Here is a 27,146-nt window from a genome sequence, read left to right as displayed (position 1 = left end):
GGCGCGGAGGACCAGCTTCCGGCCGCAGGGCGGCGCGCTGCACCGGCTTCCGGCGGCCGGCGGGGTCGGCGGGCGCATGGGGAAGGTGAGGGGGCTGCGGGCCCGCGTGCACCAGGCGGCGGTGAGGCCCGCGGGGCAGGGCTCGTGCGGCCCCGCGCCCCCGGCCCGGGAGGCGGCCCCTGCGCAGGCGGCGGCCGGCGGGGGCGGCGCGAAGGTGAGCGGCGGCGCGGTGGGCGCCCGTGGCGTGGGGCGCGCGGGGCCGGGGCGGGGCCGGGGTCGGGGCCGGGGTCGGGGTCGGGGTCGGGGTCGCGTGGGGCCGGGGTCGGGGTCGCGCGGGGGCGGGGCCGGGGCGGGGCCGGGTGTGCGCGGGGTCGGGGCCGGGGTCGGGGTCGGGGTCGCGTGGGGGCGGGGTCGGGGTCGCGGTCGCGCGGGGGCGGGGCCGGCGCGGGGCCGGGTGTGCGCGGGGTCGGGGCCGGGGTCGGGGTCGGGGTCGCGTGGGGGCGGGGTCGGGGTCGCGTGGGGCCGGGGCCGGGGTCGCGCGGGGGCGGGGCCGGGGCGGGGCCGGGTGTGCGCGGACGCGCTCCGCCTGCGCTTCCGGGGCCGGGGGCTCGGGGGTCGGCGCCTCTCGCCGGGGCGGACGCCGGCCGCGGCCCCGCACGGCCCCGCAGCGCGGTCCGAGCCCAGGTCGTGGGAGGCGCTGGGGCGCCTGCGAGCCGCGCGGTCTCCGGGGGAACGCGGGCCGCGCCGGTCAACGAGCGTCCAGGGCCCGAGCGCCCGCCGGCCCCGCCCCACGCGGCAGCGTCCGGCCCGCGGGGCCAGCGGGGTCCTGCCCGCGGCCCGGCCGTCGGGGCGCTCGCGGTTCGGGCCGGAGGTCGCGCGCCGGAGCGTCGGGGTCGCGCGGCGGCCGGACGGTGGGTCACCGCGACAGAAGCCCGCGGGGCGGCCCCTGCAGTCCGCGGCCGGAGCGGCGATGAGGGCGGGGGCGGCTCTCGGCTCGGACTGAGCCGGCGCTCGTGGGGCGGTCGTTGGCCGCCGCGGCCCTTCCCGAGGGGCTGCTGGGGGCGGTGGGGGCAGCGCGCGGCCTGGGGAGGCGGAGGTCGCGCTCTCTGCGCCCTGTTACTTACGTCCCTGACGGGGACACGGCGCGGGGGGACAAGCAGGGGGCGGGAGAGGGACAAGCAGGCTCCCCATCGAGCAGGGAGCCGCTGACCTGGGCCGGAGGGCGGCGCCCCTGCAGCCCCGGCTCCATCCGCATCCCCCTCACCCCCCACCCCCGCGATGGCCAGGCCGGAGGGGCCCCCGGAGGCCGAGTCCTGCTGATGCGGACCGGCTCGGAAGGAAGCTGCAGGGCCCGGGCAGAGCCGCTGTCCCCTCGGAGCCGGACCCCCGGCGGAGCGCGGAGCTGTCACGTGCAGACCGTGGGTGCCCGCGTCTGGAGTGTGCGGGGGCCGGACAAGACCTGGAGGACGGTGGGCAGACCCGGGGCGGCCTGTGGAGACGCAGCTGCAGGGGCTGCTCCGGCGGGGAGCGCGCGGTTTCCGGTCACTGGGCGGCACCGCAGGTCCCAGAGGACGGTCGGCCGCGCAGCCCGAGCCTGCTACAGGGTGTTCCGGACGTCCGAGGCCGTGAGCGCGGCGCTGCCCTGTGACGGTGTCCGGATGGCCGCGTGGGAAAACGGGAGTCTTGGCTGTGTGTGCCCCGGCCACGCGGGTCCGCAGGCGGCCCTCACCGGCTGCGCGGCTCCCCGGTGGGAGGGCTCCCTGGCCGCCGTCCCGTGCCCCCCTCCCAGCTGCCTCCCAGGCCCGGGCGCTGTCCCTGTGCGTTTTCTGACGTCTCCTGTGGACGGTCTCCCTCCCGCCGGGAGCTCCGAGGCGCCGGCTCTGGGCCGCAGGCCGGCCTGCACCTTGGCGCTCAGGCTGGTCAGTGTTCCCCACAGGCCTGTCTTGGTCTGTGACTCCCCTGGGGGCCGATGCTGCCCCCCCCCCATGCTTGTCCTGGAATGAGCCGGTGGAGGGGGGAGCCTGGGAGGTGGGCTCTGGCCGGCACCGTGTGCGTGGAGGCACTGGGAGGTGTGGGAGTCTCCCTGTGGCCAGAACGTGGGGGAGGCAGGCCTGGGGAGAGACGGCCGCGGCGGGACGGTGGTCGCCAAACGGGAGGGAGCCGTGGGGAGAGGGGGGTGCGGATCCGGAGGAAAGCCGGCTCCCGGCACGGTGCTTCTGAATGGTGACCTTCCGTCCACAGTCCGTGCCCGTCCGGAGCCCGGGCCAGGAGGGTCCGCACAGCAGGAGCAAAGCCCGTTAGAGGCTGGTGGGAGGGAGTGCTGCCTTAGGGGCCCAGGGCTCAGGGCTCAGCTCTGGGGGGCGAGGGTTCCCTCCCCAGGCTCTCCATGGAGGAGCTGGCCCGGCCTGGCCCATTGGGAGACCCCACTGGGGGCTCTCCCTGCGGCGTGACCGGCCGCGCGTGGACTCGGGAGCCTTGGAGAAATCTTAGGGTTTGTTTCCTCCTTAGGAATGGGCTTTCGCGAGCACCGATATTTTCGCCGGGACGAAGATAGACCCCAGTGCCTTGGTGCAGAAGCTGGACCCGGACGCCAGGAGTGTGGCCTCCATCAGGAGAGGTGAGAACGCGGGGCTGCGGCCGGGCTGTTCGGAGCTCTGGCCCCAGGCCCCGTCCGAGACACTCACGCGTGGGCCAGGGGCAGGTCAGCGAAGCCGTGCGTGTTTTCGGAACGGGAGCGTTTTCAGCTGCACCGAAGGAGGAAGGACGGTGTAAAGACGCCGGTCGCCCCGCTCTCCGCCGCACGCTGACGCGCGGTGCTGCTCCTGCGTTCTTTCCGCGCGTTTGCAGGGCTGTCGAGATGCACACACGTCCCTCGGCGGGTACGCGTCCTTCATCCTCAGATAAGCACGCGGTGCTCGCGTCCTCGCGATGTCCTCACAATGTCCGTGTAGACGTGGGTGCGCCCGGGGACCCCCGTCCCGTCCCAGCTCCTGCCCGGCTGTATCGTGCCGTGTCTCCGGCGTGGGGCAGGTCACTTTCCCCCGCGTGCTGCCCCGTGCGTTCTTTGCTGGGTGTCCTCTGACGGGCTGCTGCGGGTCACAGCCCTTGGGCGCGGTGGGCTCCGGCCTGGACAGGGCACGCTGCCACCGCCGCCGCCTGCAGGGAGGCCTCCCCGCTGCCCCGGGGGCTGCACACGCACAGCGGGGCGGTTGGGCGATGGCGGCGTGTGAACCCGTGCAGGGCAGGGCTGCCTGCGCAGACCGGATCCTGCTCTGCTGGGGTCCGCCCGTCGGTTCACCTTGCCAGAGTCCTGCTCTGCCCCGGTCGTGAGAGCTGCCAGTCTTTGTGTCGTGCCGCGGTCAGCGCGGGTCCCTGCGGCCCCACGGTGCTCTGTCCGTTCGACGTGCGCGTTTCTGGACTCTTCTGTGTCGGGTGACCGCGTGGCCTCGGGTCTTAGCAGCGGTCGGTTCCACCTCCTGCTTGCCCGCCTTTCCCAGGGCTGGAGAGCTGGAGTGGCGCAGCTGTGGCTTGTGTCGGGCCCTTAGCCTGGGGCTGCGCACGCCGTGCCGTGTGGTCCTTAGTTCCACGGGGAGACGGGCCGTCCCCATCTCCTTGGCTTCTCGGTACACGGACGCCTGTGGGGGACCGGCCCTGCGTTCTCGGCCAGGAGCTGAGTAAGCCGACAGACGAGAGGAAGAGGGTATCGCCCGGGGGAGCCTCCGTGAGAGGTGACCCCACGGGGCCGTCGGAACTGCGGCTTCTCGGCCGTCTTAGCGTGGAGGCTGATCTCAGGCTTCCAAGGGCACAGAAGAGGGGTAAATCCAGGGGAACTTAGCGGAGGAAGGGTCGTTGGTGCAGGTGCAGCCAGAAGACGTCCCAGGACCGGGACCCCTGCAGTCGTTTTCAGGATTTTCTGCGTTGAGTCGGGGAAGGGGCGCTCTGGGAGGGCTCCCTTCCGCGTCTGCTGCGGGACGCCTGATGGCGGCCCTCGGGCGGGTTCGTCCCTCACAGGCCCCCGGCTGTCTTGGAGGACGCCTGCCCCACGGTGGGTTGCAGCCCGGGCCGCGTCCTGCCCTGGTGTGAGCCGCTGGGCTTCCGCAGGGACGCGGGGGCCACGGGCTCTCAGGCCTCGTCGCTGACCAGCGCATGCGCCGCTCTCTTCCCGTCCGTCTGCGTGGACGGCCTCTCCCCTTCGCTCGGCCCTGGGGGAGAGCTCTGTGTTCAGGGTCGCTCCTCGGGGTTTCTGAGTCACCGCGTGGACTGTGCCTCCAGAGAGCGGACAGACGCGGTCTTCCCACGTCCCCCCACCCCCACCCTGTGCCACCCTGTGCCACCCTGTGGCCTCTCCCCTGCTCTGCCTGCCTCCGTGGTGGCTGTGCGGCTGCTTGCCTCCTGCCCGTGGGGCGGGCTCGGACGTCCTGGTCCGGCCCCAGTCCGGTCCGCATGGGCTGAGCCCTCCGGGGTGGGCGGGCAGCGGGCGGGAGATGGGCACCACTCGGCGCGCGCTGTGACCTCCTCATGTGCTTCTCACGGCCCCGTCGGTGGCTGGAGCGGAGCGGCCCGAGGTGGCAAGGGGCACTCAGCCTGGAGCGGAGCGGCTGGACCCAGCCAGACCTGTTGCCGCGGCGACGCGCCCTGGGCCCCTGTCCGTTCCGTCCCGGGGTACGGTGGAGGCTCTTGTTCCCGTGGCCGCGGGCGAACCGCTGTCAGCAGCAGCCGCGTCCACGCGCGCACCTGGGCTCCCCCTGACCTGAGACGGGGGGGGGGGGTCGGCGGGGCTCTTCGGGGCCCCCAGTCCTGCGCCCGTCTCCGGCCTGCCTGTACTGGGGGCTCTGTGGGGGCTCTGTGAGGGGCTGGCTTCAGGTGAGGACCCGGGGCAAAGGGCGGGAGGAGGGTCCGTGCTGCGGAGTCCCCGAGCAGCGGTGGGAGCTGTGGGACAGAGCCTGGTCCTGCCTCGGCCACTGCCGGTCCACGGTGGTGGCTGCCGGCGATCGGGGCACCCGTTGAACTTAGGGGTCAGCTGAGCGTGGCACCTGCCGGGCAGGTGTGCCATGTGGCCTGCCTGGGAGGGTCTGGGGCGCCTCTCACCGTGCTGGCCAGGTGGCGCTGCCGTGCCTGCTAGGGGCTGGCGTACCGTGTCCCCTCGTGGATGATACGGGAGGAGGTGAAGTGCTGGTCTGGGCGCCGGACCCTCCCTTTGCAGAGCTCGGAGGGACGAGCCCCGTCTGGGAGCGAGAGTGACAGCAGCGCCTCCCTCTGGGGTTCCCCGCAGGGCACGGTGGCCTCTCCCTCCGTGTTCCTCCTCCCCTGAGCAGCGAGAGCTGCTGAGGCCGCGTGCCCACCAGCATCACGGGGACCCCAGCCGGACCTGCCGGGCCTTGCTGCCGCCGCCGTCCAGTGTTCTCCACATCAAGGAATTGGCCGGGAGCCTCTGGGTCCTGTTTGGCAGCTGTAGGGCACAGGAGTCCCTCCGTCTTCTCCTGGGCCCTCCTGCAGACCATAGAGCCCAGCCCGTCTTCTCGGTTCTTCGCTCTGCGTGAGCACGTCCTTCCTGACCTGACGGGGTCCTGGCAGCTGCTGGGGTCCCGCGGGAGCCCCCAGAGTGGCGGCCCCTTAGCACGTCCGCAGGTCCGCCCGCAGAGCTGGGGCCTTGCGCTCGTGTCTGTGCTCACGGGGAAGAACTCCATTACCTCGTGCCTCGAGCTGAGTCCGAGGGCTCGGTAGAAAGTGCCGGACCACGCGGAAAGCGTGGCCACCCAGAAAGGGCACCACGTTCCTTCCCAGCAAAGAGCACAGTGCACGTCCGCGTGGTGTGAGCCGGAACACCACGGGGAAGGCGCTGCCGTGTCTTTATGGGGCGGGCAGTCAGATGGGGTCCCAGGAAGAGGCAGGGGTTGCTCGGGAGAAACGGGAGCTCTGCTCTCGGGTCCTCGAGCCGGGGCACGGCACAGCGGGCCTCGGGGCAGAAGTGCTGGGGAGGGGGGGTTAGGAGACGGAAGACGGGCATTGGCTAGTCCGTGGCCTCTCCCCGGCCAGGAGGGTGACATTTTAGGATGTCACACGTCCTCCTACACCGAAGCTAAGCAACACGAGCAGAACGAGAGGGCCTGGGCTCTGGGGTGCGGAGCTCGGCGCTCGGGCTGTGTCGGGAGCTCTGCGGTGTTTGCGGTCAGCAGAGCCGAGGGGGCCTCCGGTAGAGCCCGGGTCCTGGGACCCTGAAGTGGACATCGCCTGAGGCCGAGCTGCTGCCGGTCAGGGGTGTGTGCTCAGGGCCTCGTGAGCTGGTGGCCTCCAGCAGGGCGCTGGGTCTGCAGGTCTGTAGGCCGGAGGCGGCCGTGCTGTCTGCCCTCCGAGTCCTGCCTGGTTCGGTGCAGGTGGGCAGGTGGGAAGTGCTGGACAGGGCGCTTGATTCTTGTCGCCGCCCGGCTGGGGCTGCCGAAGCCGCGGCCCCTTCCCTGCCGGCCTGGCACGTCCAGACGGCTCAGGTGGCGGCTTTCGGCCTCCCTCCCTGCCGGCAGCTCTTCCGTCTTGGCCTGAATCCCCTTGTCTCCCGACTGACCGGCGCCCTGGGTCCTGGCGCGCTCTGTGGCTCCCCAGGTTTGCGCCGGGGCTGGTGGCCTGAGGCAGGCGCGGGTTCTGTGGAAGGTGGCATCCGAGGACTCGGCTGCCGCTCAGTCACGTGCTGGGCCGCGAGGGCGCGGGTGCCTGTTGGCCCGGATCAGCACAGACGCGGTCCTTCCAGAGTCCTTGCCCTGGGCTGAGTCACCAGCAGAAGGGCTGCCTGTCTGGCTGCCGCGGGAGCCCTGCGGCGGGTGTGGTCCCCGTGCGGGGGGCGCTGGGGGCGGGGGGCTGGCCCACCGTGTCCCCGCGTTCGTCCCCACCGCGTTCGTCCCCACCGCGTGCGCGCGTGCAGCTCCCTGCCCCGGTGCGCACTTGTGCTCACAGCCAAGCGGCCTCGACCCTGTGGGGGCTTTGCGGCGGGCGCCTCCCCGGAGCCCGTACGTGGCGTCGTTGCGAACCCTGCTGGCCTGCGAGCCGGGTCCTGCCTCCGTGGGCCGCCCTGTGATTCCCGGCAGGGATGCCGAGCTCCCCCCGGACTCTGTGCCGTGGGCTGTGGGGTTCCTGTGCTGCTGTGGCCTCGTCTCCCATCCCCGGGGCAGGAGGCTGTGGTGCAGAGCCAGAGGTCACCCCAGTTCCTGCTGCAGATGGCACCCCACGTCTGCCAGTAGCAGAACCCGGCGTGGCCTGGGGGTCCAGCTCTGTGGGCTCCTGGACCTGTGTGTGACGTGGCTTCGAAGCTCCTCCATGTCTGTCTGAGGGTCCACGGCTGGTCCGGGGGGCGGGGCGTCTGGCTCCTGCGTCCCTCCCCCGCACAGGACACTGCTCCTCCGGTTCTCTGTCCTGTGCAGCTCTCTGTGCTGGAAGGGTGCAGGTGCAGGCCCCGTCTGCTGTCACGTCAGCGCGCAGAGTGTTGGGTCAGTACTCGGGCGTGTGGCCTGGGGTGGGCGGTGCTGGTCCCCAGACCCAAGCCTGGTCGGGGATGGGAGTGGATGGGGGGAGGGTGTCCGCGTCGCCGGAGAGCGCGGTCAGCCCACTGGAAGGCCAGGGCGCTGGGCGGTGGGGAGGCTGCCCGGACGTGCTCTGGGGGCCCACTTGCCTGTGGCGGAGAGAGGGTCTGGAGGTGGCTGTGGTGAGCGGACCAGGCCAGCCTGCGGGCTGGTGGGTCTGAGGCCCGCGACCTTGGCTTTAGGCTGGAGCAGGTGCAGGCGCGCGGTCTGCTCAGCAGAGGGCGGCAGAGCCGCGTGTGCCGAGGCCGAGCCTGGCTCGGGGCGGCTGGCCCTGCCTTAGGGAGACGGGGACCCTGGCTGTGCACGGACTCCCAGGCTTCCGGGATTCTGTCACGCTCTCCCCTTCGAAGACTTTCACAGCTTTTTGTCCAGCTGTGAGGTAGGGGCGAGACGACCCTCTGGGAAGGTTTTCATTACTCACCTCACGCCGCCCGCGTGGGACGGCTCTGGGCCAGGCTGGGGCCTTGCTGGTGGCCGCACAGGGGCTGCTTTGGCCGAGGGGGTGTCCGACTCCCCCGTGGCCCTCCTGAAGACCGTTGCGGGGGGTCCCGGAGGTCTGCAGGGGCTGGCGGTGTTTGCCAGGTCCGGGAGCCAGAGGGCCGTCCTGCTTCCTTGCTGTGCGTGGCGCCTGCCTGTGGGCGGTCTGGAGTGCGGCCGCGTCTCCCGTGACCTGTGGGGCGGGAGCGCCTTTGCCCAGCCCCAGGGAGGGGCACCCACTGCCTCCAGAGGCACCGTGACTCACGGGGCCCAGAAGTCTGTGTGCCTGTCCGTGCGGAGGACGGGGAGGCAGGCTCTCCGGCCCTGGGCCCCCTGGTTTCCACGGGGCCACGGAGCTGGAGTGCTGACGGCACCCGACCTGCGGTCATGGTCGCGCACTGCTGGCGCAGGAAGGGGCCCGCTGTCGGGCTGCCCGCGGCTTGGTCTGCCTCCAGCCCGTTCTTTGCAACAACAGGAAGCAGGGAAGGGCAGGGTCGAGGAGGCAGCCCGGAAAGGCCTGCTCCGAGGGCGTGGAGACGGTGTGGGGCCCAGGGCCTGCGTCCCGCTCCGTCCTCAGTGCTTGGAGGAGGAAGTGGGAGGCCTCGGTGCTGTGCTTGAATCCCCTTTTTCCCAGTTTGGGACAAGCCACGGCCGTTTCACTTCCAGGACCTTCTAGCCTGTAGACGGGCTGCTCGTGGGGGGCGAAGCGTGGGGGGCCTAGCTGATGCCCACGGCCTGCAGCCCGGCCGTGCGGGGACTTGGTGCGCCGTCTGTGCGGAGCGGGTTGAGGTGTGGGGCTGGGGGCACGGCAGCGTCCCAGCAGCCTGGAGTGGCCGCTGGCCCTGCACCCGTTGAGTTCCTGTGCTTTGATGGGGGGTGGGCTGTGCCTGTGTTGGGCTGAGCGGCCGGAACCTCTGTGCCCACCCCGTCAGCCCTGAGCGTGGGTTGGGGTCTGAGATCCGCGCTGGAGGAGGCCTGGTAGCCTTAGGAGGTGTTTTTCCTGGGCCAGAGCAGGGTGTCTGCAGGACACCCATGCCTGTCAGCCTGGGCTCAGGGCGTGCGGCGGGCAGGGCCTGGCCAGCTCCTGTTTTTACCCCGCAGGTGGCTGGGGTAGCCCTCCAGCCGGCACCTCCCTGCCCGGTTCCAGGCCATCTCGCGGGCGTCCCTCTCGGAGAGCCCCAGCCCAAGCCCTGTCCCTCACTGTTGCCCAGCCGTGATGACCCAAGTGCAGCGGCGCTGCACAGCCCACAGAGCGGGTGGGGGAGGGATGCTGGGCTCACCGGGCTCCCAGAGTCAGTGGGAGCCACAGCAGGGTGTAGGCCCCACGTGTCACAGGGGTCCCTGGCTTGGCCCAGTGTAGCTCCGGAGTCCGTGTCTCCCTGTGTCTACCTTCGGGGAAGCAGAGAGCACCGTCGGGGTGAGCCCAGCAGCCTCCCCGCAGGACTAGGGTCCAAGGTCCCGCCTGGCAGTGGGAAAGAGGACCAGGATTGGGACTGGGGGGACCATACCCCCACTCTACAGTCGGGCCACGGGGGTGCCTCGCTGCGGGGCCTTGCTGTGCCTGTTGGCTGAGGCGCCAGGTCCAGGTCCGGATCAGGCTCCAGCCCCGGCGGTGCTCGTGTTTGTGCTCCTCGGAGGCTCTGGGTGTCCGTCCCACCCCGACATGCGCCCGAGCCGCCTCCTGTGCCAGTGGGCAGTGGCCGGTATGAGGACGCGCCCGGAGTCTGCTGTTGTGGTCGCGTCGTCATGGACCTGGGAGGCCGAGCTCTCCTCGGGCAGCCATGAGAGGCTGTCCCTTCAGGGCTGGGACGCGGGAGTGGGCTGCGCGCCGCGGCTTCTGGGCCGGCCTGTGCTGGGGCTGGGGCTGTGTACCTCTGGGCAGCCGTCTGTAGGGCTGCTGCCTTTGTCCCGGCCCCCACGTGCTCCGGTGACCCTCTGCCGGGCTGTCGGGCAGTCGGGGGAGCCAGCCTGCTCCGTCACGTCCTGCCCACCGGTTTCTTCCTGCGGTGGGCTCCCTCACTGGCAGGAGGGCTGCCGGGGGGCCCTGTGAGGTCATCCGTGCAGAGCTCGGCTTGCAGGGTGTGGCCCAAGCAGTGACAGGGAGCGCTGAGGACGACCCTTGCTCTGTCCCGGAGCGCGTCACGACGGCCCCTCCCGGCAGCGCAGCGGGCTGAGCGTTCGTCGGCCCGGAGGAGGCTGTTGGATTTGTCCGTCGTCGGAATGGCTGACGCGTGTCTGGGGGGAGAACAGGCAGCCCTTCGGGGGCCAGTGTCTCGCTGCCGGGACTTTCCACGCCTGGGGGTGCAGAGCGTGGAGAGTCGGGCGGGAAGGCAGATTGGGGCTCACTCTGGCATCGGGGGGAGCGGGAGGGGCCGGGCTGCAGAGGAGGCCCCTTCGCTAGGTGCCACTTGAGGTCCCTGCTCCGTGAAGCTGAGCTGATGTGTGAGCAAATGCCCCGATCCCCAGCCTGGAGCCACCCCGGGAGCCACCCGGGGAGCCCAGGCGGAGGCGCGCAAGTCAGGGCCTGGCCTCCCTCTGAATCCGCTTTTGTGAACGGTAACGCTTCCTAAGGGGAGAAGCTGGTGTGCGTTCTGGAAAAGTCAGCGCCTCCTTCTCCACCCAGCGCGCGCTCCCTGGATCTCTGTGTCCCTGTGGGGGTTTTGTGTTTGTGACTCAGCCGTGCCCACGCACTGACCTGGTCAGAGCAGGTGCCACCTGCCCCGTTCCCGGACGTGGCCGGTGGCTGCTTGGCCGAGCTGGTCTCCCGCTCTCCGAGCACACGGGCCACTCCGCCCCTCGTCGGCTGGGGGAGCCGCCGGCCCCGTCTGTGGGAGCGGCCCTCGGAATCGCCCTGCTCGCCCCCTGCTCGGCTCGCCCACCGCTGCCTCCACGCGCGGCACGGGGGGCTGGCCTGCGCCCGTGGAGCGGTGGCGGCCCAGTGTCGGGACGGTGCGTCGCCGGCAGGTCCTCGGGGCTCCTCTGTCACCGGATACCGCCTGAGAGCCTTGTCTCTGCTCCCGCCACTCCCGAACCTTCCCACTGAGAGGGGACGCGGTCTTTATGGTGCCGCCCTCCGGCCATGGTCTTTGGACCCGTTGGGGCATGTGGGGCTCTCTGGCCGTTGGGGGTTCATCGTGTCCCGAGGGGTGTCGCGTACTGGCAAAGACGGGCTGGAGAGGTGCCGTCGAGCACGCGGCTCACGCTTTCTAACCCGGCGCTCTGCGCTTGGTGGGAAGGGGCCGTGTCTGCTGCTCGTGGGGCCGTCTGCTGTCACTCACGTCCCCGTGGCTGAGTGGGGACCGTCCGGCCCTGTCAGTGCTTGGAGCCGTGGGTCCGGCGGCCGTCCCCCTGTGAGCACCTGCGCGCTGCTGGGTTTTTCAAAGCCCACTCAAGATGCTCAGGTAGGACGCTGAGGTCGGGGCCCTCCTGGTCTCCTGGGGCCGAAGGGTCCTCACGTCCCTACCACTCAGAGAGAGGTACTGTCCGGTGAAGGTGCCGTGACCGCTGAGCCTGAGTGACGTCCCCGTCCGCTCCACGGGCTCGGTGCTCGCCACGTTCAGGGAGGGGCTGCGGGGCCTGTCTGGCAAGGAGCCTGGAGCCGGGCCCGGCCTGTCCCCGCTGTGGGACGGTCGTAGATTGTGGAGAGGAGGCGGGGGGACGCCCCGGAGCATGTCGGGCGGGGGCTGCGTGGGGTGTCCTTGGGGCACCTCTCCCACTGGCCCCTTTCTCCCTGGCAGACGTTGAGGCCTCCTGCTCCTGCCAGAGGGAGGCCGAGCTGGGCTGCAGCATCTCGGGGTGGCGGCCCCCCTGCAGGCTTCCTTCCCGCAGAGAAAGGAGCCCGTGAGGAGGAGCCGTTTGCCTCCGTCCTCGGAGCGCAGCCGTGCTGCCCGCTGGCCCTCTGGCGCCTGGTCATGTGGAGGGTCCCCCACCGGGTCTCCCCTGACAGCGGCCTGCAGAAGGCGATGGCGACATGGGCCGGGTTGGCAGAGGTGGGACAAGGGGTCGTGGGAGGAGCAGACGGAGGAGCAGACTCGTGTCCTGCCGGGGATGGGGCCCAGGCGCTGGCAGGACAGTCTGCCCTGAGGGGACACCGCAGGTTGGCCCGAGTCCCCCAGGAGCCCCTCCCGTCTGCCCGTGGGTGCTGCCCTGGTTCCCTCCTGTCAGACTTCTGGGCTGGCAGGGTCATCCCTGAAGGAGGACAGCTCTGCGGCTGCAGAACCGACGCCACCGACGGCCGCGTCACCATGTGTCTTTAGGGTAGAAGTTGGTCCTAAGGGTTTTGAGTCTCTCTTTGACATTTGCAACAGTTTGGGGCATCTGGGAGTTCGTCGTGGGAGACGGCTTTCCCCAATAAAACGGGTGTTTTAACAGTAAAACTTGGCAGGGGGTGTTTTTGAGAATACGTTGATGTGGCCTGTTTGGGGAACAGTCTTGTCACTTTTCTTCCCAGACATTGTTTCTGATGAGGGAAATTTGTCCCCAGTTCTTTTGTATTTTTGTTTTTTAAAAAGAATTCTACAGGGCCAGCTGCTCGCAGAGTGCAGTGTCAATAATTAATTAGATGGAAAATGAAGAAAACAGAATCTATCTGCACCGTCGGTGGTAGGTGACCTGTCTCAGACTGGGGTGGGGAGCGCGGGTCCACGTCCGGCTGCATCTCCCGCCGCCGGCCCGCCCTCTCCCTCCTGCAGAGCCCCCAGTGCCCACCCGCCCGTGCCCCCGAGAGCTCGCTGCCCTTCCTCGCGCTGGTGTCCCGCCGCTGCCCTCTGGCTGGCGTGACACACACAAGCGTGGACACTCTGAGCAGGCACTCTGGCGTGGCTGTCCCCCTGCAGGCTTCTCTGTTCTGTCTGCACATGTGGCTGGCCCCGGCCCCACGCGTCCTCGAGCGTGGGCGTGTGGCCCTGCAGCACGCGGCATGCCCGCTCCTGTGCTAGGCTGTCGGGGTTTGTCGTATGATGGGCCCCGGGCTGCGGGGCGTGTCGTGTCTGCCGGCCACGGTGCGCGCTCGTTAACCCCCTCTGCAGATGTAGCCAGGCACTTGCTGGGACCACGTGCAGCATTTAGAAAACCCGCCAGTGGCTTTGGGAGCTGGATGGCCCCTTTGGCCCCGGGTTTGCATTGCAAGTCCCCGCCGGCGGCCCAGGGTGTGAGGGCGCGTCTCTGATTGGAGCCTGCGCGTGAGGAGCCCGTAGAGCAGCGGAGGTCACTAGGCGCTACCTCGTCCCCCTCTGAAGGCGCTGCCCGTGGGAGCCCCTGCTCTGCGTGTGGGCGTCTGCCTCTGGTCTGAGCTGGCGGGCGCACGCGTAGGTCTCTGCTAATGTCAAGGGCGAACAGCGGGGGCCAGTCTGTAAAACGTGCGCTTCCTTCGAGGTTCCGTGAGCCGTGGTTCTCTGCAGGCACCCGCTTTGCACCTCTCCCGTTTCTTTATCTGTCTTTCCTATTTTCCAGAAGAACTTTTTACACAGCAAGGACGCAGCCTGTTTTCGGCAGGTGGCCCCGGCAGGTCACAGAGCTTTTTCACCACGGGTCTCGTATGTGGCCCGATGGACGTTTTCTTTGTGTTTCGTGGCTCGTTTGTGCTCTTTATGGATCCTTCATGGTGCTGTGGTTTCTGTATTTCATGCCCTGGGACCTTCTTTCGATGCACAGAGGGACCGGAGGGAGCCGCGCTCCCTCCCCCCCATCTGTCGGCAGCCCGCGCCGAGGTGGGGAGGTGTGCGCGCCACCGCGGGTGCCTTCGTGCGAGGCCTCGGCCACGCTGGTCGCTGCTGCAGCCGCTGCGGACCCTGTGCCCGGATCTCGCACATCCTTGTCGGTGGAGAGAGAGCGGGTTCTTGATGTCGTTTGTGGAGAAGCAAATTATGTATCGATTCAGCTTCCGGTTCCGTTGGGACGTCCATCCTGGGATGACGCATTACTGTGTCCTGTCCCCTCAGCTCACCGCCGGTGGCGCGGGCCACGGGTGCCAGCGCAGTGCTGGGCTGGCCGATGTGGGCTCCCCACAGGGCATTACTGCCTCTGCCCCGGGGCTTCGCGAGCACGTGGTGCCCGAGCGGCTCACACGGACGAGCAGACCGTCGTGTCTCTGCCGCCGGAGACCCAGGGCTCCAGCCGCATCTTACCGTCAGCTTTTCTCTTCGGAGCTGCCTCTGCCCCAGTTTGTGCCTGCACTTTGTCCCCGGGGGTGCCCAGAGCCCTTTCAGTGTGTCGCTCAGGCCACGACCCTGGGGCTGCGAGGCCCGGAGGGCAGCTGGGGGCGCAGCAGGGCGGGAGGCTGCCCTTTCTCCTGCTCAGCACGGTCAGCGGGTTGATTGTTTCGAGTGTTGACTTTTGGTCTGGAGAGAGGTTCTGACCCTGGAGGTGAGAACTCGCTGCTCGCTGGGTCACACGCCCAGAACCAGGCAAAGGGCGTGCAACGGGCACCTCCCATCTGTGGGCCCCGGGGTGCCTGTTGCACTCCCTTCGCCTGGTTCTGGGCAGTTCCTGGGCCTCCATGTCTCCCTTTGTGACATGGCCCAGCAGCCTGCTGGGCGTCCGGAGGGACAGGGCCTGTGGACCGGCATCCTCTAAGCCCTGCGGCTGCAGGAGGGCAGGAGTAACTGAGCCAGAGCAGAACCGGGGGTGCTCTGGTAGGATGTGAGCTAGTGTCCCCGAGAGCCGGCCCCTGTGGCAGAGGCCCCGCCGCTGTGCAGAAGTCACAGCCAGGCAGCTCTGTGGGGATTCCCGTCTGCCCGGGGAGGTGTCCTTGCTTGGAGTCGTGAGGGTGGCGTGTCCAGGGCTGAGCCCAGGGGGGCCCCTATGTGGGGCCGTGGCAGGGCTTTGGTGCTAGGCCTGCACAGGCCGCCGTGTCCTCCTGAGCGTCTCCTGATCCGTCTCAGCCGGTTCCCCTGGTGCCCGTGCCGAGGGCGGGTCCCCTTGAGCTGTTGGCTCTGGCCCCCGGGGGCGCTCTGGTGAGCAGACACCGGCAGCCTGGGGGCAGAGGGCACGAGAGGGGGACGGAGGTGTGCTGTAAGCCACCGGGTCGGGGTGGACGCAGCTGGAGGCGCTCGAGGGTTCTTCACGGCCTCCCTCTCCGGCACGTGTGTGACGGTCTCCCGTAAGAAGGCTGCCGCGGAGGCCTCTCCCCCAGGATCGGTGTTTCTCTTTCTTCCGGGGCAGCCTCCGCTCCAGGTCTGACACCGTTTAGGGGCAGCGAGGTGTGTCCGGGCAGCTGTCTGGCCTCCCTCAGCCTCGGGCTCTGGCTGCCCAGACCATCCCGATGCCCCCAGATGCCACCTTTTCTGAGGCCTGTGCTGCCATGCCTTGTCCGTAGGGTCTGTCCCCCTGGCCTACCGGCCACCACTCCCCTCCTGCGCTCTGGTCTGTGTCATTCCAGGGCTGTAGCCTGCGCGTTGCCTAGTCCTTGGGGGCTTGGGCTTTGGAACCCTCTAGATGCCCTGGGGGGCCTCCTTCTGCAGGTGCTCCGCTGTCTTACAGTGAGGGCATGTTTGGTTCCTGTTTCCGTGGTGCCGTGGGGACAGGCTGCTGGGCTGAGGCCCCTGGGGTGGGGTCGAGGCACAGGCGCCCCGGACCGTGTGCATGGCCTGTGCGTCAGCCAGAGGCCGTGCGGCTGGGAGGCCCCGTCTTCCGTGGTCGTGTGAGAGTGAGCTGTCTGCACGTCCTGCAGTCAGAGGCTTCCCTGGGAGGCCACCTGCCCGCGTTTGCCCACTGGATGTGTGCGTCAGCTCTTCCCAACACTGGCCTCCATTGCCCAGGATTACACCCCAGTCAGGTGCCCTCTGACCCCACAGTGGGTACCGTCACCACCCGTCTGTGGCTCGACATGGCACTGGGACATGTGGACGTCTCCCCCCACCCCCAGGGGCCTCTGACGCCTGCATGGGGCTGCAGAGATGCCCTCCGTGGCCCGCAGCAGGCCCGCATGTGGGGCTGGACAGCACAGCAGGGTTGGGGCATCTCAGGAGCAGTGGTACCCGGGGCCTGCGCCTGCAGCCCCTTCTCTCCGCCCCGTCGCACCCGCCCTGTTCTAAGCAGCTGAGGGTGACCGGAAAGTCACACAATGCCTCCGCTCTCGGCAGGGGCTTGGGGGTGTCAGGGCCGCGAGGAGGAATGTAGGTCAGCTCCCGTGAGTCTGGAAGTTCCGGCGCAAGGCCAGAGCGTGCAGGCTCTTACTCTTGCAGAAGGGATTAAATCCTCCTGGGGGCCCCGGGTTCTGAGGTGAAGAGTCTCGTTTAGCAGACGCACCCCTTTCTTTGACGGCTCTGGTCTGTGCTCTCGTCAGACGCCACAGATCTGCCGAGTGAGCCAGAAGAGCGGCGGAAGTCGAGCTGCATCGGTGACGCGCGTGACTCAGTCTGTGCCCTGGGTGGCGTGTGCCCTGGGCTCAGGCCCCGTGAAGGCCAAGGAAGCGGAGCCGGCCTGGGACCGCACTGTGTTGAGAGCGCACGGGAGGCAGACGCGCCTGTGTTCCACGTGCCACGACCCTGCTGTGGGGCACACAGCAGTCAGACCACTCTGTCTCTGTGCACCGGAGCCTGGCAGCCACACTGTGCCCCCTGCCCCACCCAGGTCGGGCCAGGCTCCGGTGCACAGAGCCCAGGGACGCCTGCGTGTCTCGCACGTGGCAGCCCTGGCGATGTGAGCAGCCTCTCTTCCCGCGGCTGGAAGAATCCCAGAGGCTTACCGCTGCGCTCTCGGGGTTTGCGTCGTAACTGTCCCGATCGTGCCCGAAGCAGCCCTGCTGTCTGTGCCACCAGCTCACCCTCGAACACAGAGGCTCGAGGCGCTCGGTACCTGATGAGAGGTCCCTCCTTCTGTGGGGGTCCCGCTGCCCGGCGTGTGGTTCCAGGCCCATCCTGACGTCCTGCCCTTGGTGAAGGAGGGGCCTGGAGAAGGGGAAGCGCAGTGCCGTCTGAGGCACCCCCAGGCCCTGCCCGAGCACCCTCGGGGCTCTCCCGACCGGCTTTGTCCAGCTGGGGGTCCGCTTTGGGTCAGGGACGTCAGGTGCTGCCCTCCCGCTGAACCCCCCCGACCCCCCACCCCGGAAGTGGGTTTTTCTTACTGTCTTGGTAGAATCAGTGACAAGATCTGGGACCATCTCTTGCTTCGACAGGACTCACCCGAGACCCTTGGCTTTGGGCAGCGCCCGTGCAAATGGGTGGGGGCGAAATTGCAAGTGGGGGGTGGAACTGTGAGCCTCCACTCCAGGGTGCCAGGGCTCAGGGCAGTCGGCTTCCTCCTCCGTGCCACTAGGCTTCTCCCGAGCGGAGAGTGCATGCCTCCTCCTGGTGAGTTGTGTGGGGTCTCTGGGCTGCCTGCCGGAGGTCCTCCTGGGGTCAGGGGCCCTGCCTGACACTGGGCCGCCATGCACAGCACCAGCTCCCCGCTGTGGGCACGGAGCGCCCGGCTCACCCCCGTGTGTTCTCTGTCCTCAGGTGCAGAGCCCAGGGCGGTTTTACCCAAGAAGGAGAAGCTGAAGCTGCGGCGTGAGAGGTGGCTGCAAAGTAAGTCCGTGTCCAGCCCCTGTGCCCCTGTCCCCATGGCCCCCATCCCTGCCCAGGTGGCTGACGGCCCGGAGCCATGCCCTGACCCCTCCTCCCCAAGCACTGTGGCTCTGGGCTCCGCGTGTGCAGGGCTGCCTCGTCAGCGCGCAGGGGACAGTGCTGTCGTGAGGGTCTCCCGGCAGAACCATCCTGGGGCCCCTGCTCCTCCCTTCCCCTGGCCTGTCTATGGGGGCTTGGTCCCGGGCCTCCGGCAGATGCCGCACCGCACCGGGTGTCCCGTCTGGAGCGTTTTCCTGCTGCTGAATCTGCGCCGGTGGTTGGCTAAGGGCTTTCCTATGCTTTGCAATTGTTCTTGTTATTCTCATTTTAGTGTGGTTCTGCTCACTTTTATTTTTATTTGCTTATAATATTTTTTTGTTTTCTTGACTTTTTAAAATTGTTACATCCAGTATGTTCTCTCATGGTTAGAATTAATTTTTTCCCTGAAGGTTTTTTTTATAAAAAGATTTTATTTATTTATTTGACTGATGGAGATCACAAGTAGGCAGAGAGGGGGAAGCAGGTTTCCCGCTGAGCAGAGAGCCTGCAGGGCTCGATCCCAGGACCCTGAGATCATGACCTGAGCCGAAGGCAGAGGCTTCACCCACTGAGCCCCCCAGGCGCCCCTGGACACTGTTCTTTACCGCATCTGTTCCTCTGTCCGTTCCTGCCCATCTGTCCACCACCCAGGTCCCTCCCACACGTTGCTCCGTGGACTCCTGCAGACGTCAGGACGCTTTGTCCCGAATGACTCTGCTGCAGCTCCGCCCCTGCTGGCGGTTCTCTTCACCTTGGGGAGAAGCCAGCCTCTGACAGACGGCTGGGCCATGGGCCGCCGCACACGCAGGTGCCAGCAGTCCCCGAGAGAGGCGGAGCAGCAGCCCCGCTAAGCCCCCTGCGTCCCCCACTAGTCCCCACTGTCCCTGGCCCCGGTGGTGACCGCTGCCGCCTGAGTCCGCGGTTGGGATGTGACGGCGGCAGACGGCAGGCAAGCGGGCCTCGTGGGTGTGCTCGGTGAGTGCGCGCGTTTCTTGCCTCCGCGGGACGGTTGGAGGTTCTGCGCCGCCGCGTGCGGCCGTGGCCCGGGCCCCTCTCTCGCCGGGAGGGTTTATCTGGGTGCGCCGTGTGCGGCCGCTTTCCTGTTGCCGGACGCCTGCTCCTCGCTCCTCCTCGCCGCTGGCAGGACGGCGGCCGCTGTCGGCTGATGCCGCTGTGGGGGAGGCCGTGGGGTCCCGTGGCCACGTCCTCCTCCGCGGTTCTTCAGTGCGGGGCCGCGTCCGTGGTGGCTCCGTGTGGAGCTCGCCGTGGGCGCCCCGGCTGCGTGACTCCCGCCCCACCGACAGCCCTGCCGGCTACGGCTGCGGCGCCTTGAGTGTGTAGGTTAGTTTGGGGAGCGTTGCCGTGTTGACAACCGCATCTTCACATTCACAAATACGGTCTGTTTCTCCACTTAACGTGGACTTTCTTTAATTTCCATTGCCGACGTCACGCAGTCTTCACGGTAGAGGTCTTACCTGGGTCTTTGTCCTGTTTTGTTAAGCTTGTTCCTGACAGTTTTATGGTCATAGTTACGGGATTCTTGAAAGATTCATTTTCTAGTTTTCTATTAGTAAATAACCTGGCTTTTTTGTTACTGTTTTCTGTTAACATATAGCGTATTATCGGCCCCAGGGGTGCAGGTCTGTGAACCGTCAGGCTTCCACACTTGACAGCGCTCACCGTAGCTCACGCCCTCCCCTCTCCACACCCCCTCCCGCAGCAGCCCTCTTAGGGAGTAAGACGGCTTTTTAAGAATATTGTGTCCTTTTGAAGGCGCTAAAGTTGTGTGTCCTGTTAGTTGTTCTGTAGCTTTCTTAGAACTTTCTGCATGAAAATCACGGCGCCAAACACGGAGAGGACGTTTCATCTTCCTCGCCTCACGTTTCGTGTCTTCTCGTTGTCGGGCAGGGGCTCCAGCCTCTGGGGAGCGGTGATGGAAGGGGTGTGAGTGGGGGGGCCGGGACCCAGCTGTGCTGTGCATGATGCAAGGGGCCATCGGTCACGTGCTGTCCGCCGCACACCTGGTTTCTGGGGACCTTCCCCTGGGCTTCTCGTCGGCCGGCAGGTGTGGACACGGGAGTCAGGGGAGTGACTGGGGCGCAGCCTTGCCTGGGAGTTGGCCTCCAGCCACACTGGTTGGAGCACGTACTTTATTAGCAGTTGTAAAATAAAGATATTTCTAAATGAAAATCAAATCCCCAGGCTTTGGGGAGCTGGTGGGCTCCATCGGTTAAGTGTCCACCTTTCAATTTCGGCTCACATCCTGGTCTCAGGATCCCGGGACGCGGCCCTGTGTCGGGCTCCACGCTCAGCAGGGAGTCTGCGCCTTCCCCTCCCCCTCCCTCTGCCCTGCCCCACTCGTGCCCCCACACAGGCCCTGCCCCCACTCCTCCTCCAGCACGGAGGCCATGCCCTGCCTGCCGGTGCGGGCTCCTCCTCCAGCTCCCTGTTCTCCACTCAGCCGTGCTGGCCCCCAGCCTACCCCAGGGCCCCCTTCCCAGAGGCTGCGCTGCCCCCTCAGAGGCCCAGACCGCCGTGCAGCGGCTTCTGGGAGCCCCGTGATGCCTGCTCCCATATGTGGGGACCCGCTTTCTCCTTGCTGGTGCGTCCCCAGAGGGGCGTGCGTGACCCTCCGTGACCCGCCGTTCCTGTCGTCCGCCCCTCGACCCCTTTGATGCAGCAGCCACGCACAGGCCGCCGAGCCAGCGTCCCTTTCAGAAGGAGCGCCCGTGTGTGCAGCTCGGTGTTGGCCTTCGCCGTGAGGCTGCCGGCCTGCTTCCGGCCTCCCCGGCCGAATGGAGGTGCCGCCTCCCGGCCCTGCTCGGGGAAGAAGCCGGTCGCTCGTGTGCTCATCCGTTGCTCTCTGCTCCTCTCGTTAACCCACTGTCCTCTGTCCCACCAGAAATCGAAGCCATAAAGCTGGCGGAGCGGCAGCGCAAGGCGGAGCGGAAACGGAGGGCCGCGGCGGTGGTGGGGGACCTGCAGCCCCTGAGAGACGCCCTCCCCGAGCTGCTGGAGCTGGAGGCGGGGGCGCGGCAGCCCCGAGCCCGGGGGTGAGTGTCCGTCTGCGGCCTGGGGATTGCGGCGCCAGGATGGGGCCGGCCCTTCCGGGGTGGCAGCCGCTAACCTGTGTCCAGAGCCCCGAGAAGAACCGGCAGGGGGCCGGGGGAGGCAGAGGCCGCTGAAGCGCCTGACCTCCGTGCTGGTGCAGAAGCCCTCGCTCCCGTGGCCCGAGCCTCAAGGCAGGCATGTGGTGTGGTGACTCCCCCGCGTGGGGCTGGGAGCCCTGGGGCCTCTGGAGGCGAGCGGCCCGGCTGGCGTGTGGGCGAGGGGCGCCTGTCGGCCTTCTCCGCTGCGGGCCTCGGAGTGGCTTAGCCGGGAGGGCCGCGGTCCTTCCAGCTGCGGGGCTCACCCGCAGGGACCCCGCCTGCCACCACACCCGCGGCCTTCAGCTGCCCGTCCCGGAAGCACGCGCTCCTGTAGTGCTTCCTGCCTCCCGGGGGCTCGTGTGCTCTAGGGAAGCCAGTCCTTCTGCGGTCCCTCCCTGCGCCCCGCTGCATTGGCTTGGCAGGGGGGTGTCCGGCAAGCTCAGGGCCACTAGGCCACAGAGTCGGAAGATCCCGGGCTGGCCCCCGGGATGGAAGCACCCAGAACCTTTGGTCGGGACGGAGTCAGGGAGTGGCCTTCACGGTTGAGACTAGGGATGGAGCCAGAGCCTGAGAGAGAAATCCCCCCGGATTTCTCCATAAAAAATGAGACTCCTTTCCCTGCTTTCAGCTTTCTCCTCTGAAAAGTGTGCTCGGGGCTCCCGGCGGGGAAGAAGAGCCGCGTCAGCACCCGGCCGGCCACCGAGGGGAGAGCGCGTGGCCTCGCGCGGCCTGGGTGCCGAGCTGGGCCGTAGCTGAGGTGGCTTCCGGCACTCTGGGTGCGGGAAGGTCCCCAGCCGGTCTCCCGCTGAGCCTTCTTTTGGACAGGGTCACTGTCCCTCCTCGAGTGTGTCTTGGCACCGGGAGGCTGTTTGTTGGAATAACGTTACTGTGGAAGAGTTTTAGGTTTACAGAGAAACACTGCGAGGCCCCACGGCCCCGACACCAGCCCCTCATCAGCGGCAGCTTCCGCGTGCGCCGGGCGCCGCTACGGAGCCAGCATGGATGAGAGCGATGGAATCACGCTCGGGGTTTATTCACATGTCCTCAGTCTCCCCGAACATCTGTCCAGGATCCCTTCAGGACACCACGCGACATCAGTCACGTCGCTTTCCGTCTCCTCTTGGCTGTGACCGTCCCTCCGAGGACCCCGACCGTTGGGCGGAGGCCCAGTCAGGCCTTTGGGGAGACGCCCCTCGCTGGGGTCCGCATGGCGGTTCCTCGAGGGTGGACCGGGGCCAGGGGCTGTGGCGGGGAGGACCGCAGAGGGCAAGTGTCCGTCTCCTCCCATCCACACTGCGCGGAGGGGGACCGGGCGCTGGGGGCACCTGTCCCTGCTCACGTGGGCCGTGGTCACCTGCTGGGGCTGGGTCTGCCAGGTGTCCCCCCCCCCCCACGTGGCTCCTTCCCTTCCCTGCACCGTCCCTGGGGCCCAGCCCACACCTGAGGAGGGGGAGGCACACTCCACTCCCGAGGACAGAGCGGCTGTGCGGACACTGGGGGGGTCTCCTTCGGAGGAGGAAATGCCGTTTCGGTCGCAGCGCACGTGAGCCGCAGACGATGTCAGTGCGGACTCGTGGGTAGTTACGCACCGTGCGAGCTGTGATCCAGCACGACTTCACTCCGCGGCTGGCACGGGTCCGGCTCTGGCCACCGGGAGCCCCTTCAGGTGGCTCCTCTGTCCCTCTGACACGCCCCTCAGGGTGGGGGCTCCTTCCCTTCTGGCTCTGCCTGGTGCTCTAGGGCCCCCCCGGGGCAGGTCCTGCCTGATCCTGGAATCAGCGTTTCTGCGAGCGCCCCGGTCTGTCTTGCGGCGGGAGTGAGGAGCTCTGTGTGCCCCCAGCGCGTTCCTGCAAAAGTACCACAGTGGTTTACAAGACCAACCTTTTTGTTTGTTTTTTTCCCAAGATTTTATTTTTAAGCAATGTGCACACCCACTGTGGGGCTCAAACCCACGATGCTGACACCAGGTCGCATGTTCCACTGACTGAGCCGGCCGGGCACCTCAGGACCAGCTTCCCTGTAACACTGGCCTGGAGTCTGAGGGTCCCCAGGATCACCTTAGTTTTAGTCGTTCCCTAGACTCAGAACTCAGCAGGCTGAAGGGAACAGGCCAGAGTTAGCCACGGGAGAGGCCCTTGGGTGGGGACCAGGACGGTCCAAATGCAGAGCTTCCCGTCATCCTGTCCCCACGGGGTGGGGTGAGGGTACAGCCCGTGTCTGCGTCTGCAGTATACAGGGACTGTGCTGGGACAGCACCAGCCGTGCTCCCCGAGCTCAATGCCCCCTTCCCCAGGCGGCTGGTGAGCTTGGCCTCCGTTTCTGTTTTCTCCCTTGTGCTTCCGAGCCCGCTGAGGCCCAGCTGAGAACCCCCAGCCCCATCTTGCCGGGTAGAGTCCCCGGCGCTCACCCCTCAGCCCTGCGGTCCTGAGCCCAGGCCAAGCCCTCAGTGTGGTCACAGGAGCGTTTGGTCCCCTTCCTGCCTCACCGGGGCAGGGTCCTGGAGCCAGGGGGAGGTTCCGCGCTGGGCGGGCCACAGCAGAGGCTGAGTCTAGGAGGCAGACAGACGGCACAGGTGACTGCTGATTAGTGTGTGTTGTCCCCCTCCTCTGGGTGTGTCCTAGCATTGGGATGGGACAGGAGGGGGCTGGCCTTGTGGCCCTGGACCCCCAGACCCAAGCACAAGGGTCACCAGTCACCTACTGGGCCACCCTGACCAAGGCCCTGGGCCGCTCTAAGCTCATCCCACACCCGTGATGTGGCCTCGTGGGGCGGGGGCCACAGGGAGCCTGGGGTCCGAGCCGTCTGAGCACAGCTTCCCAGGCGGTGTCCCTGCCATCTGGGGGACACCACAGTGCACAGTTGCACCAACACAGTGACACTGTTCCTCGGTGGGAGGTTAGTTCTCTAGGAAACCCGTTCTCTGCGAAGAGCATCAGGCCAAGGTCACCTTGTCTTTTCTGAAACTGGACCGGGGGAGCTTTGGGTGGCTGAGCCACCAGGCCAGCCACCTGTTGGACCCCATGTGGGCCTGGTGGCCTTGGCCACGTCTTGAGGCTGCAGCCATGGATTCTCAGAGTGCCCCTGGTCGGCCACCAGGGTCGGGGGTGCTTCCTGCCGGCTCAGCCCCCCCAGATCTTACAGACCAGCAGCGGCTAAGGAGAGCGGGCTAGGAATAGTACCACGGGACCCACTGGGCCGTCCCCGGCTGGACGTCACGGCCTCACCTGAAGCTGTGGATTTGGATGAGTCTGCATCATTTGGGGTTTCTACCTGCTTGGTTTGCTAGGCCCCGGGGGGTGGGACATGCCACGTGGGCTCCCGCACATCAGCGGGCGAGTGCTGGGGCTGGGTCCGCTGCCTGCGGGAGAGCCGCAAAGCTGGGAGTTTCCTGGGTGCTCCCGCAGGAGAGCATTTGCCAGTGTGACAGGGACGCTGAGGTTTCAGGGGTACAAAGGTTGTCCCAAGGGTCATCCCTCGTCAGCTGGTGTCCGGAGCCACTGCCTCCGGTGCTGGTGGGGCAGACTTCCTGCCGAGTGCGGAGCCCGATGCAGGGCTCAGTCGCATGACCCTGAGGTCACGACCTGGGCCAGAATCCGGAGTCGGATGCTTAACTGACTGAGCCACCCAGACAGTCCGATTGTACGTTTTTATGGATGGGGTGCAGGGGTGTTGGGTGGGGGCTCGGATCCAGGGCCTGGAGATGCCGGCCACTGCCGAGAGGGGCCTGCTCGGGGTGAGCACGGGAGGGACGGCGGTGAGAGGAGCAGAGCCCCGGTGCCTGGGGCTGTGGGTGGCGCGTGACCGGCTGGCCGCGGGCAGGGCGTCCACGGTGGCCCAGGGAAATGTGTGGCTCTGAGCCGCTGTCTCCACAGGCCTGCGGTGAGCATGGACACGGGAGACGAGTCTCTCATTCATATTTTAACGGAAACCATGAATAAAGGACGAGGTCTCCCGGGCAGGAGGCTAAATTTAGGTGTTGGCCCGGGGCTCTGGTGTTCTCACCCTTCCTGCTGCCTCGTGTGCCTGCTGGTGACCGCTCCGCAGGGGGCCGACTGTGCTGGCGACGGTGGCGTCGCACCGGGAGAAGGTCGGGGGGAGCCTATGCTGACTTGCTTCTCTGTGCCCCCCCGCAGGGTGAGCCGCAGGCCCCGGCCCGCCGAGCTGAGCCGCATGAGCGCTGCGGAGAGGCTCCAGCTCCTGTGAGTATGGCCGCCGCGGGCCTGCGCGCACCCGCTCCTGTCCTCCCTGTGCTCCCGGGGCTGGCCGGCCTCTGGCCAGTGGCTCCTCATTGGCACGAAGCAGCCTGTTTGTAGCTGGGCCGGGGAGCCCGATGTGGGGCTTGATCCTGGGACTCTGGGATCTTGACCTGGGCCGATGGCCGTGGCTTCACTGACTGAGCTGCCCAGGCGCCCCGCCCCTGTGCTTCTGAGAGGCGGCGTGACCCCAGGCTCCACCTGGGGGCTGGCTGGGCATAGAGACCCATGTGGCGATAGTGGCGGCCACCTCTGTGGACCACTGGGGCTCGGACCTCTGCCGGAGGAAGCCCTCCAGCTCCCGCCAGGCGCCTGTTTGTGGGCACGGCCCGTCTCGGGCCCCGGTGCGGCAGCGCGGGAGAGAGGGCGCCTCTTACGTAAGGCTGCGTCTGCCTCCCCACGTGTGTCCTCTTTTTCCTGCCTTGAATAGCAGCTCCGCATCGGAGTTGGGGGTCGGGGGCCCGGAGCCCACGTCCTGGGGTTGGGCAGGGGTGCCAGTCCCTCAAAGCTGCGGTTAGGTACAGTGGTTCCAGAGCCTGTGTGATCCCGAGGGGCCCCAGGGCAGCCACTCCTTCTCCCACTGCCGGGGTCAGTCCCCCTTGGGCCTCAGGCTGCTCCTGAGCCCCCTCCCTGCCCTGCTGCCTTCCCCACCCATCCCCATGGCACCACTGCCCCCACCCACCTTCCTGAAGCCACCCTCGGGCCCCAGGGACTCTGCCCTGTGTAACCTCTGGCACCTGGCCTACCCACTCCAGTGTCTAGCTTGCCCCGAGGTGCCCAGAGACAGCGCAGCCGGGCTGGGGTACTGCTGATACACTCCCTCTCCCTGCCCCCCATGCGGAAGGCACGGGGGTTGCTGACCTGCTCTGATCTCGCTTCTTTCAGGGATGAAGAAAGGGCTCGGTTTCGGGAGCTGCTGGCCAGTCCAGCTTACAGGGCCAGCCCCCTCCTGGCCATCGGGCAACAGCTGGCCCGGCAGGTGCATCTGGACGGCGGCGGCCAGCTCTGACGCAGCCCGGAGGCGTCCCAGGAGCTCCAGGGACGTCCGTGCCCCGAACCTGGCCAGAGAGCCCACCGCGGAAGGGAGGGCATGGTCCCAGGTGTTGGGGTGAGGGCACTCCCCTCTGCTCCCCACAGTCCCTGGGCTTCCTTCCAGACTGCTCTTGGGCTGCTTGGGGTCCCTCGGCACAACCCCCCACCCGGCTGGCTCTGTGCCTCCCAGCTCCTCTGCAGCCCAAGATGCTGTCCAGGCAGGTTCTGTGGGTGGCTGCTGCCCTCCCAGGTCCCAGGGGCTCCTGTCTGCTCCTCTTGGGTCGTGGCCCCCATGCCACGACCCTTGGGCTCTAAGCCCGCATCGCTGCCGACCTGCGCCTGGCATCGAGGTGAGCTGGGCCGCCGTCGTCTAGCGGTCGGAGACAGCAGACCTGGTCCCACCTGGGAGCAAGATGGGCATTTCCCTTCCGAAGCCCGGGGTTTGGAGGCCAGGCTGCAAGAGCAGATTTCACCCCTAAGGGCCTGGGCTTGTCCGGGGTGTGTGCGGTGTGTGGGCCTGGGCACCCAGGGCAGCAGCTTCAGACCCAGGGAAGCCCCATCACCCGCGGGGACAGGCCGGGATACCCAGTACCCGTTGCCTAGCTGTGGTGTGCGGGCGGGGCGTCCAGGAGCCAGGCGCTCTGGGCTTTGTGGCCGACCTGGCGTGAGCTCTGGAAAGGTCGTTGACCTCTGGTGCCACGGCTGGTGTGCCTGCGGCTCTCAGACACGGAGCAGCGTCTCCCAGGACTCTCCGGGCACGGGTGGCTGAAGGGAATCCAAGCCTGTGCCCTGCCGCCATTGGGCATCCTGGACCCCTTCTCGCCACCAGAGCACACAGCGTCACGCCCCCCAGGAACAGGACACAGAAAGGGACAGGTGTGGCCTCTGAGGCTGCACGTTGGAGCCTGAGTCCCCTTGGCCGGAGGTCCGCACGGCCGTCTGGACAGGCCCGCCAGCCTCGGAGCGACGGTGCTCTCCTGTCTTCAGCATGGACACTGGTTCCCCTTAAGTGAGACGAGCTGTTTACAATGTGGTGTTTGTGATCGACTCGCGTTTGCAATAAACACGTGCGGGAGAACCCCA

At 67.7% G+C, this 27,146-nt stretch overlaps 1 protein-coding gene across 8 annotated transcripts; it reads left to right on the top strand.

Moving 5' to 3' along the window:
* Window positions 1–19: 19 nt before the first annotated feature.
* On the top strand, window positions 20–27,146 carry SLX9 (SLX9 ribosome biogenesis factor). 8 transcript variants are annotated; one of them, XR_006607909.1, is made up of 7 exons: window positions 1,476–1,919; window positions 2,509–2,617; window positions 17,483–17,551; window positions 20,532–20,682; window positions 24,912–24,977; window positions 25,917–26,139; window positions 26,893–27,146. XR_006607909.1 is itself a non-coding variant. In XM_045084333.1 (6 exons), the coding sequence occupies exons 1-6, from the start codon at window positions 77–79 to the stop codon at window positions 26,038–26,040; spliced, it is 657 nt and encodes a 218-aa protein (XP_044940268.1). In that variant the 5' UTR covers window positions 25–76; the 3' UTR covers window positions 26,041–27,146. The 8 variants fall into 8 exon arrangements, 7 of the variants coding, with proteins under 7 accessions (XP_044940270.1, XP_044940268.1, XP_044940271.1 ...); XM_045084333.1 differs by lacking the exon at window positions 1,476–1,919 and adding an exon at window positions 25–214 and having other exon boundaries at window positions 25,917–27,146; XM_045084336.1 differs by lacking the exon at window positions 1,476–1,919 and adding an exon at window positions 33–85 and having other exon boundaries at window positions 25,917–27,146.

Source organism: Mustela putorius, unplaced genomic scaffold (assembly GCF_011764305.1).
Source record: "Mustela putorius furo isolate JIRA1106 unplaced genomic scaffold, ASM1176430v1.1 tig00000765_pilon_pilon_pilon, whole genome shotgun sequence".
Classification (NCBI taxonomy): domain Eukaryota; kingdom Metazoa; phylum Chordata; class Mammalia; order Carnivora; family Mustelidae; genus Mustela; species Mustela putorius.
This window is presented reverse-complemented; position numbering and strand designations above follow the sequence as displayed.

Bases quoted from the DNA above. Each gene is read 5' to 3' on its own strand.
- SLX9 (XM_004762282.3), top strand. From the start codon at position 1,659: ATGGCCGCGTGGGAAAACGGGAGTCTTGGCTGTGTGTGCCCCGGCCAC. The intron at 1,920-2,508 runs GTCAGTGTTCCC...TTTCCTCCTTAG, and splicing joins GCACCTTGGCGCTCAGGCTG to GAATGGGCTTTCGCGAGCAC. The intron at 24,978-25,916 runs GTGAGTATGGCC...CGCTTCTTTCAG, and splicing joins GCGGAGAGGCTCCAGCTCCT to GGATGAAGAAAGGGCTCGGT.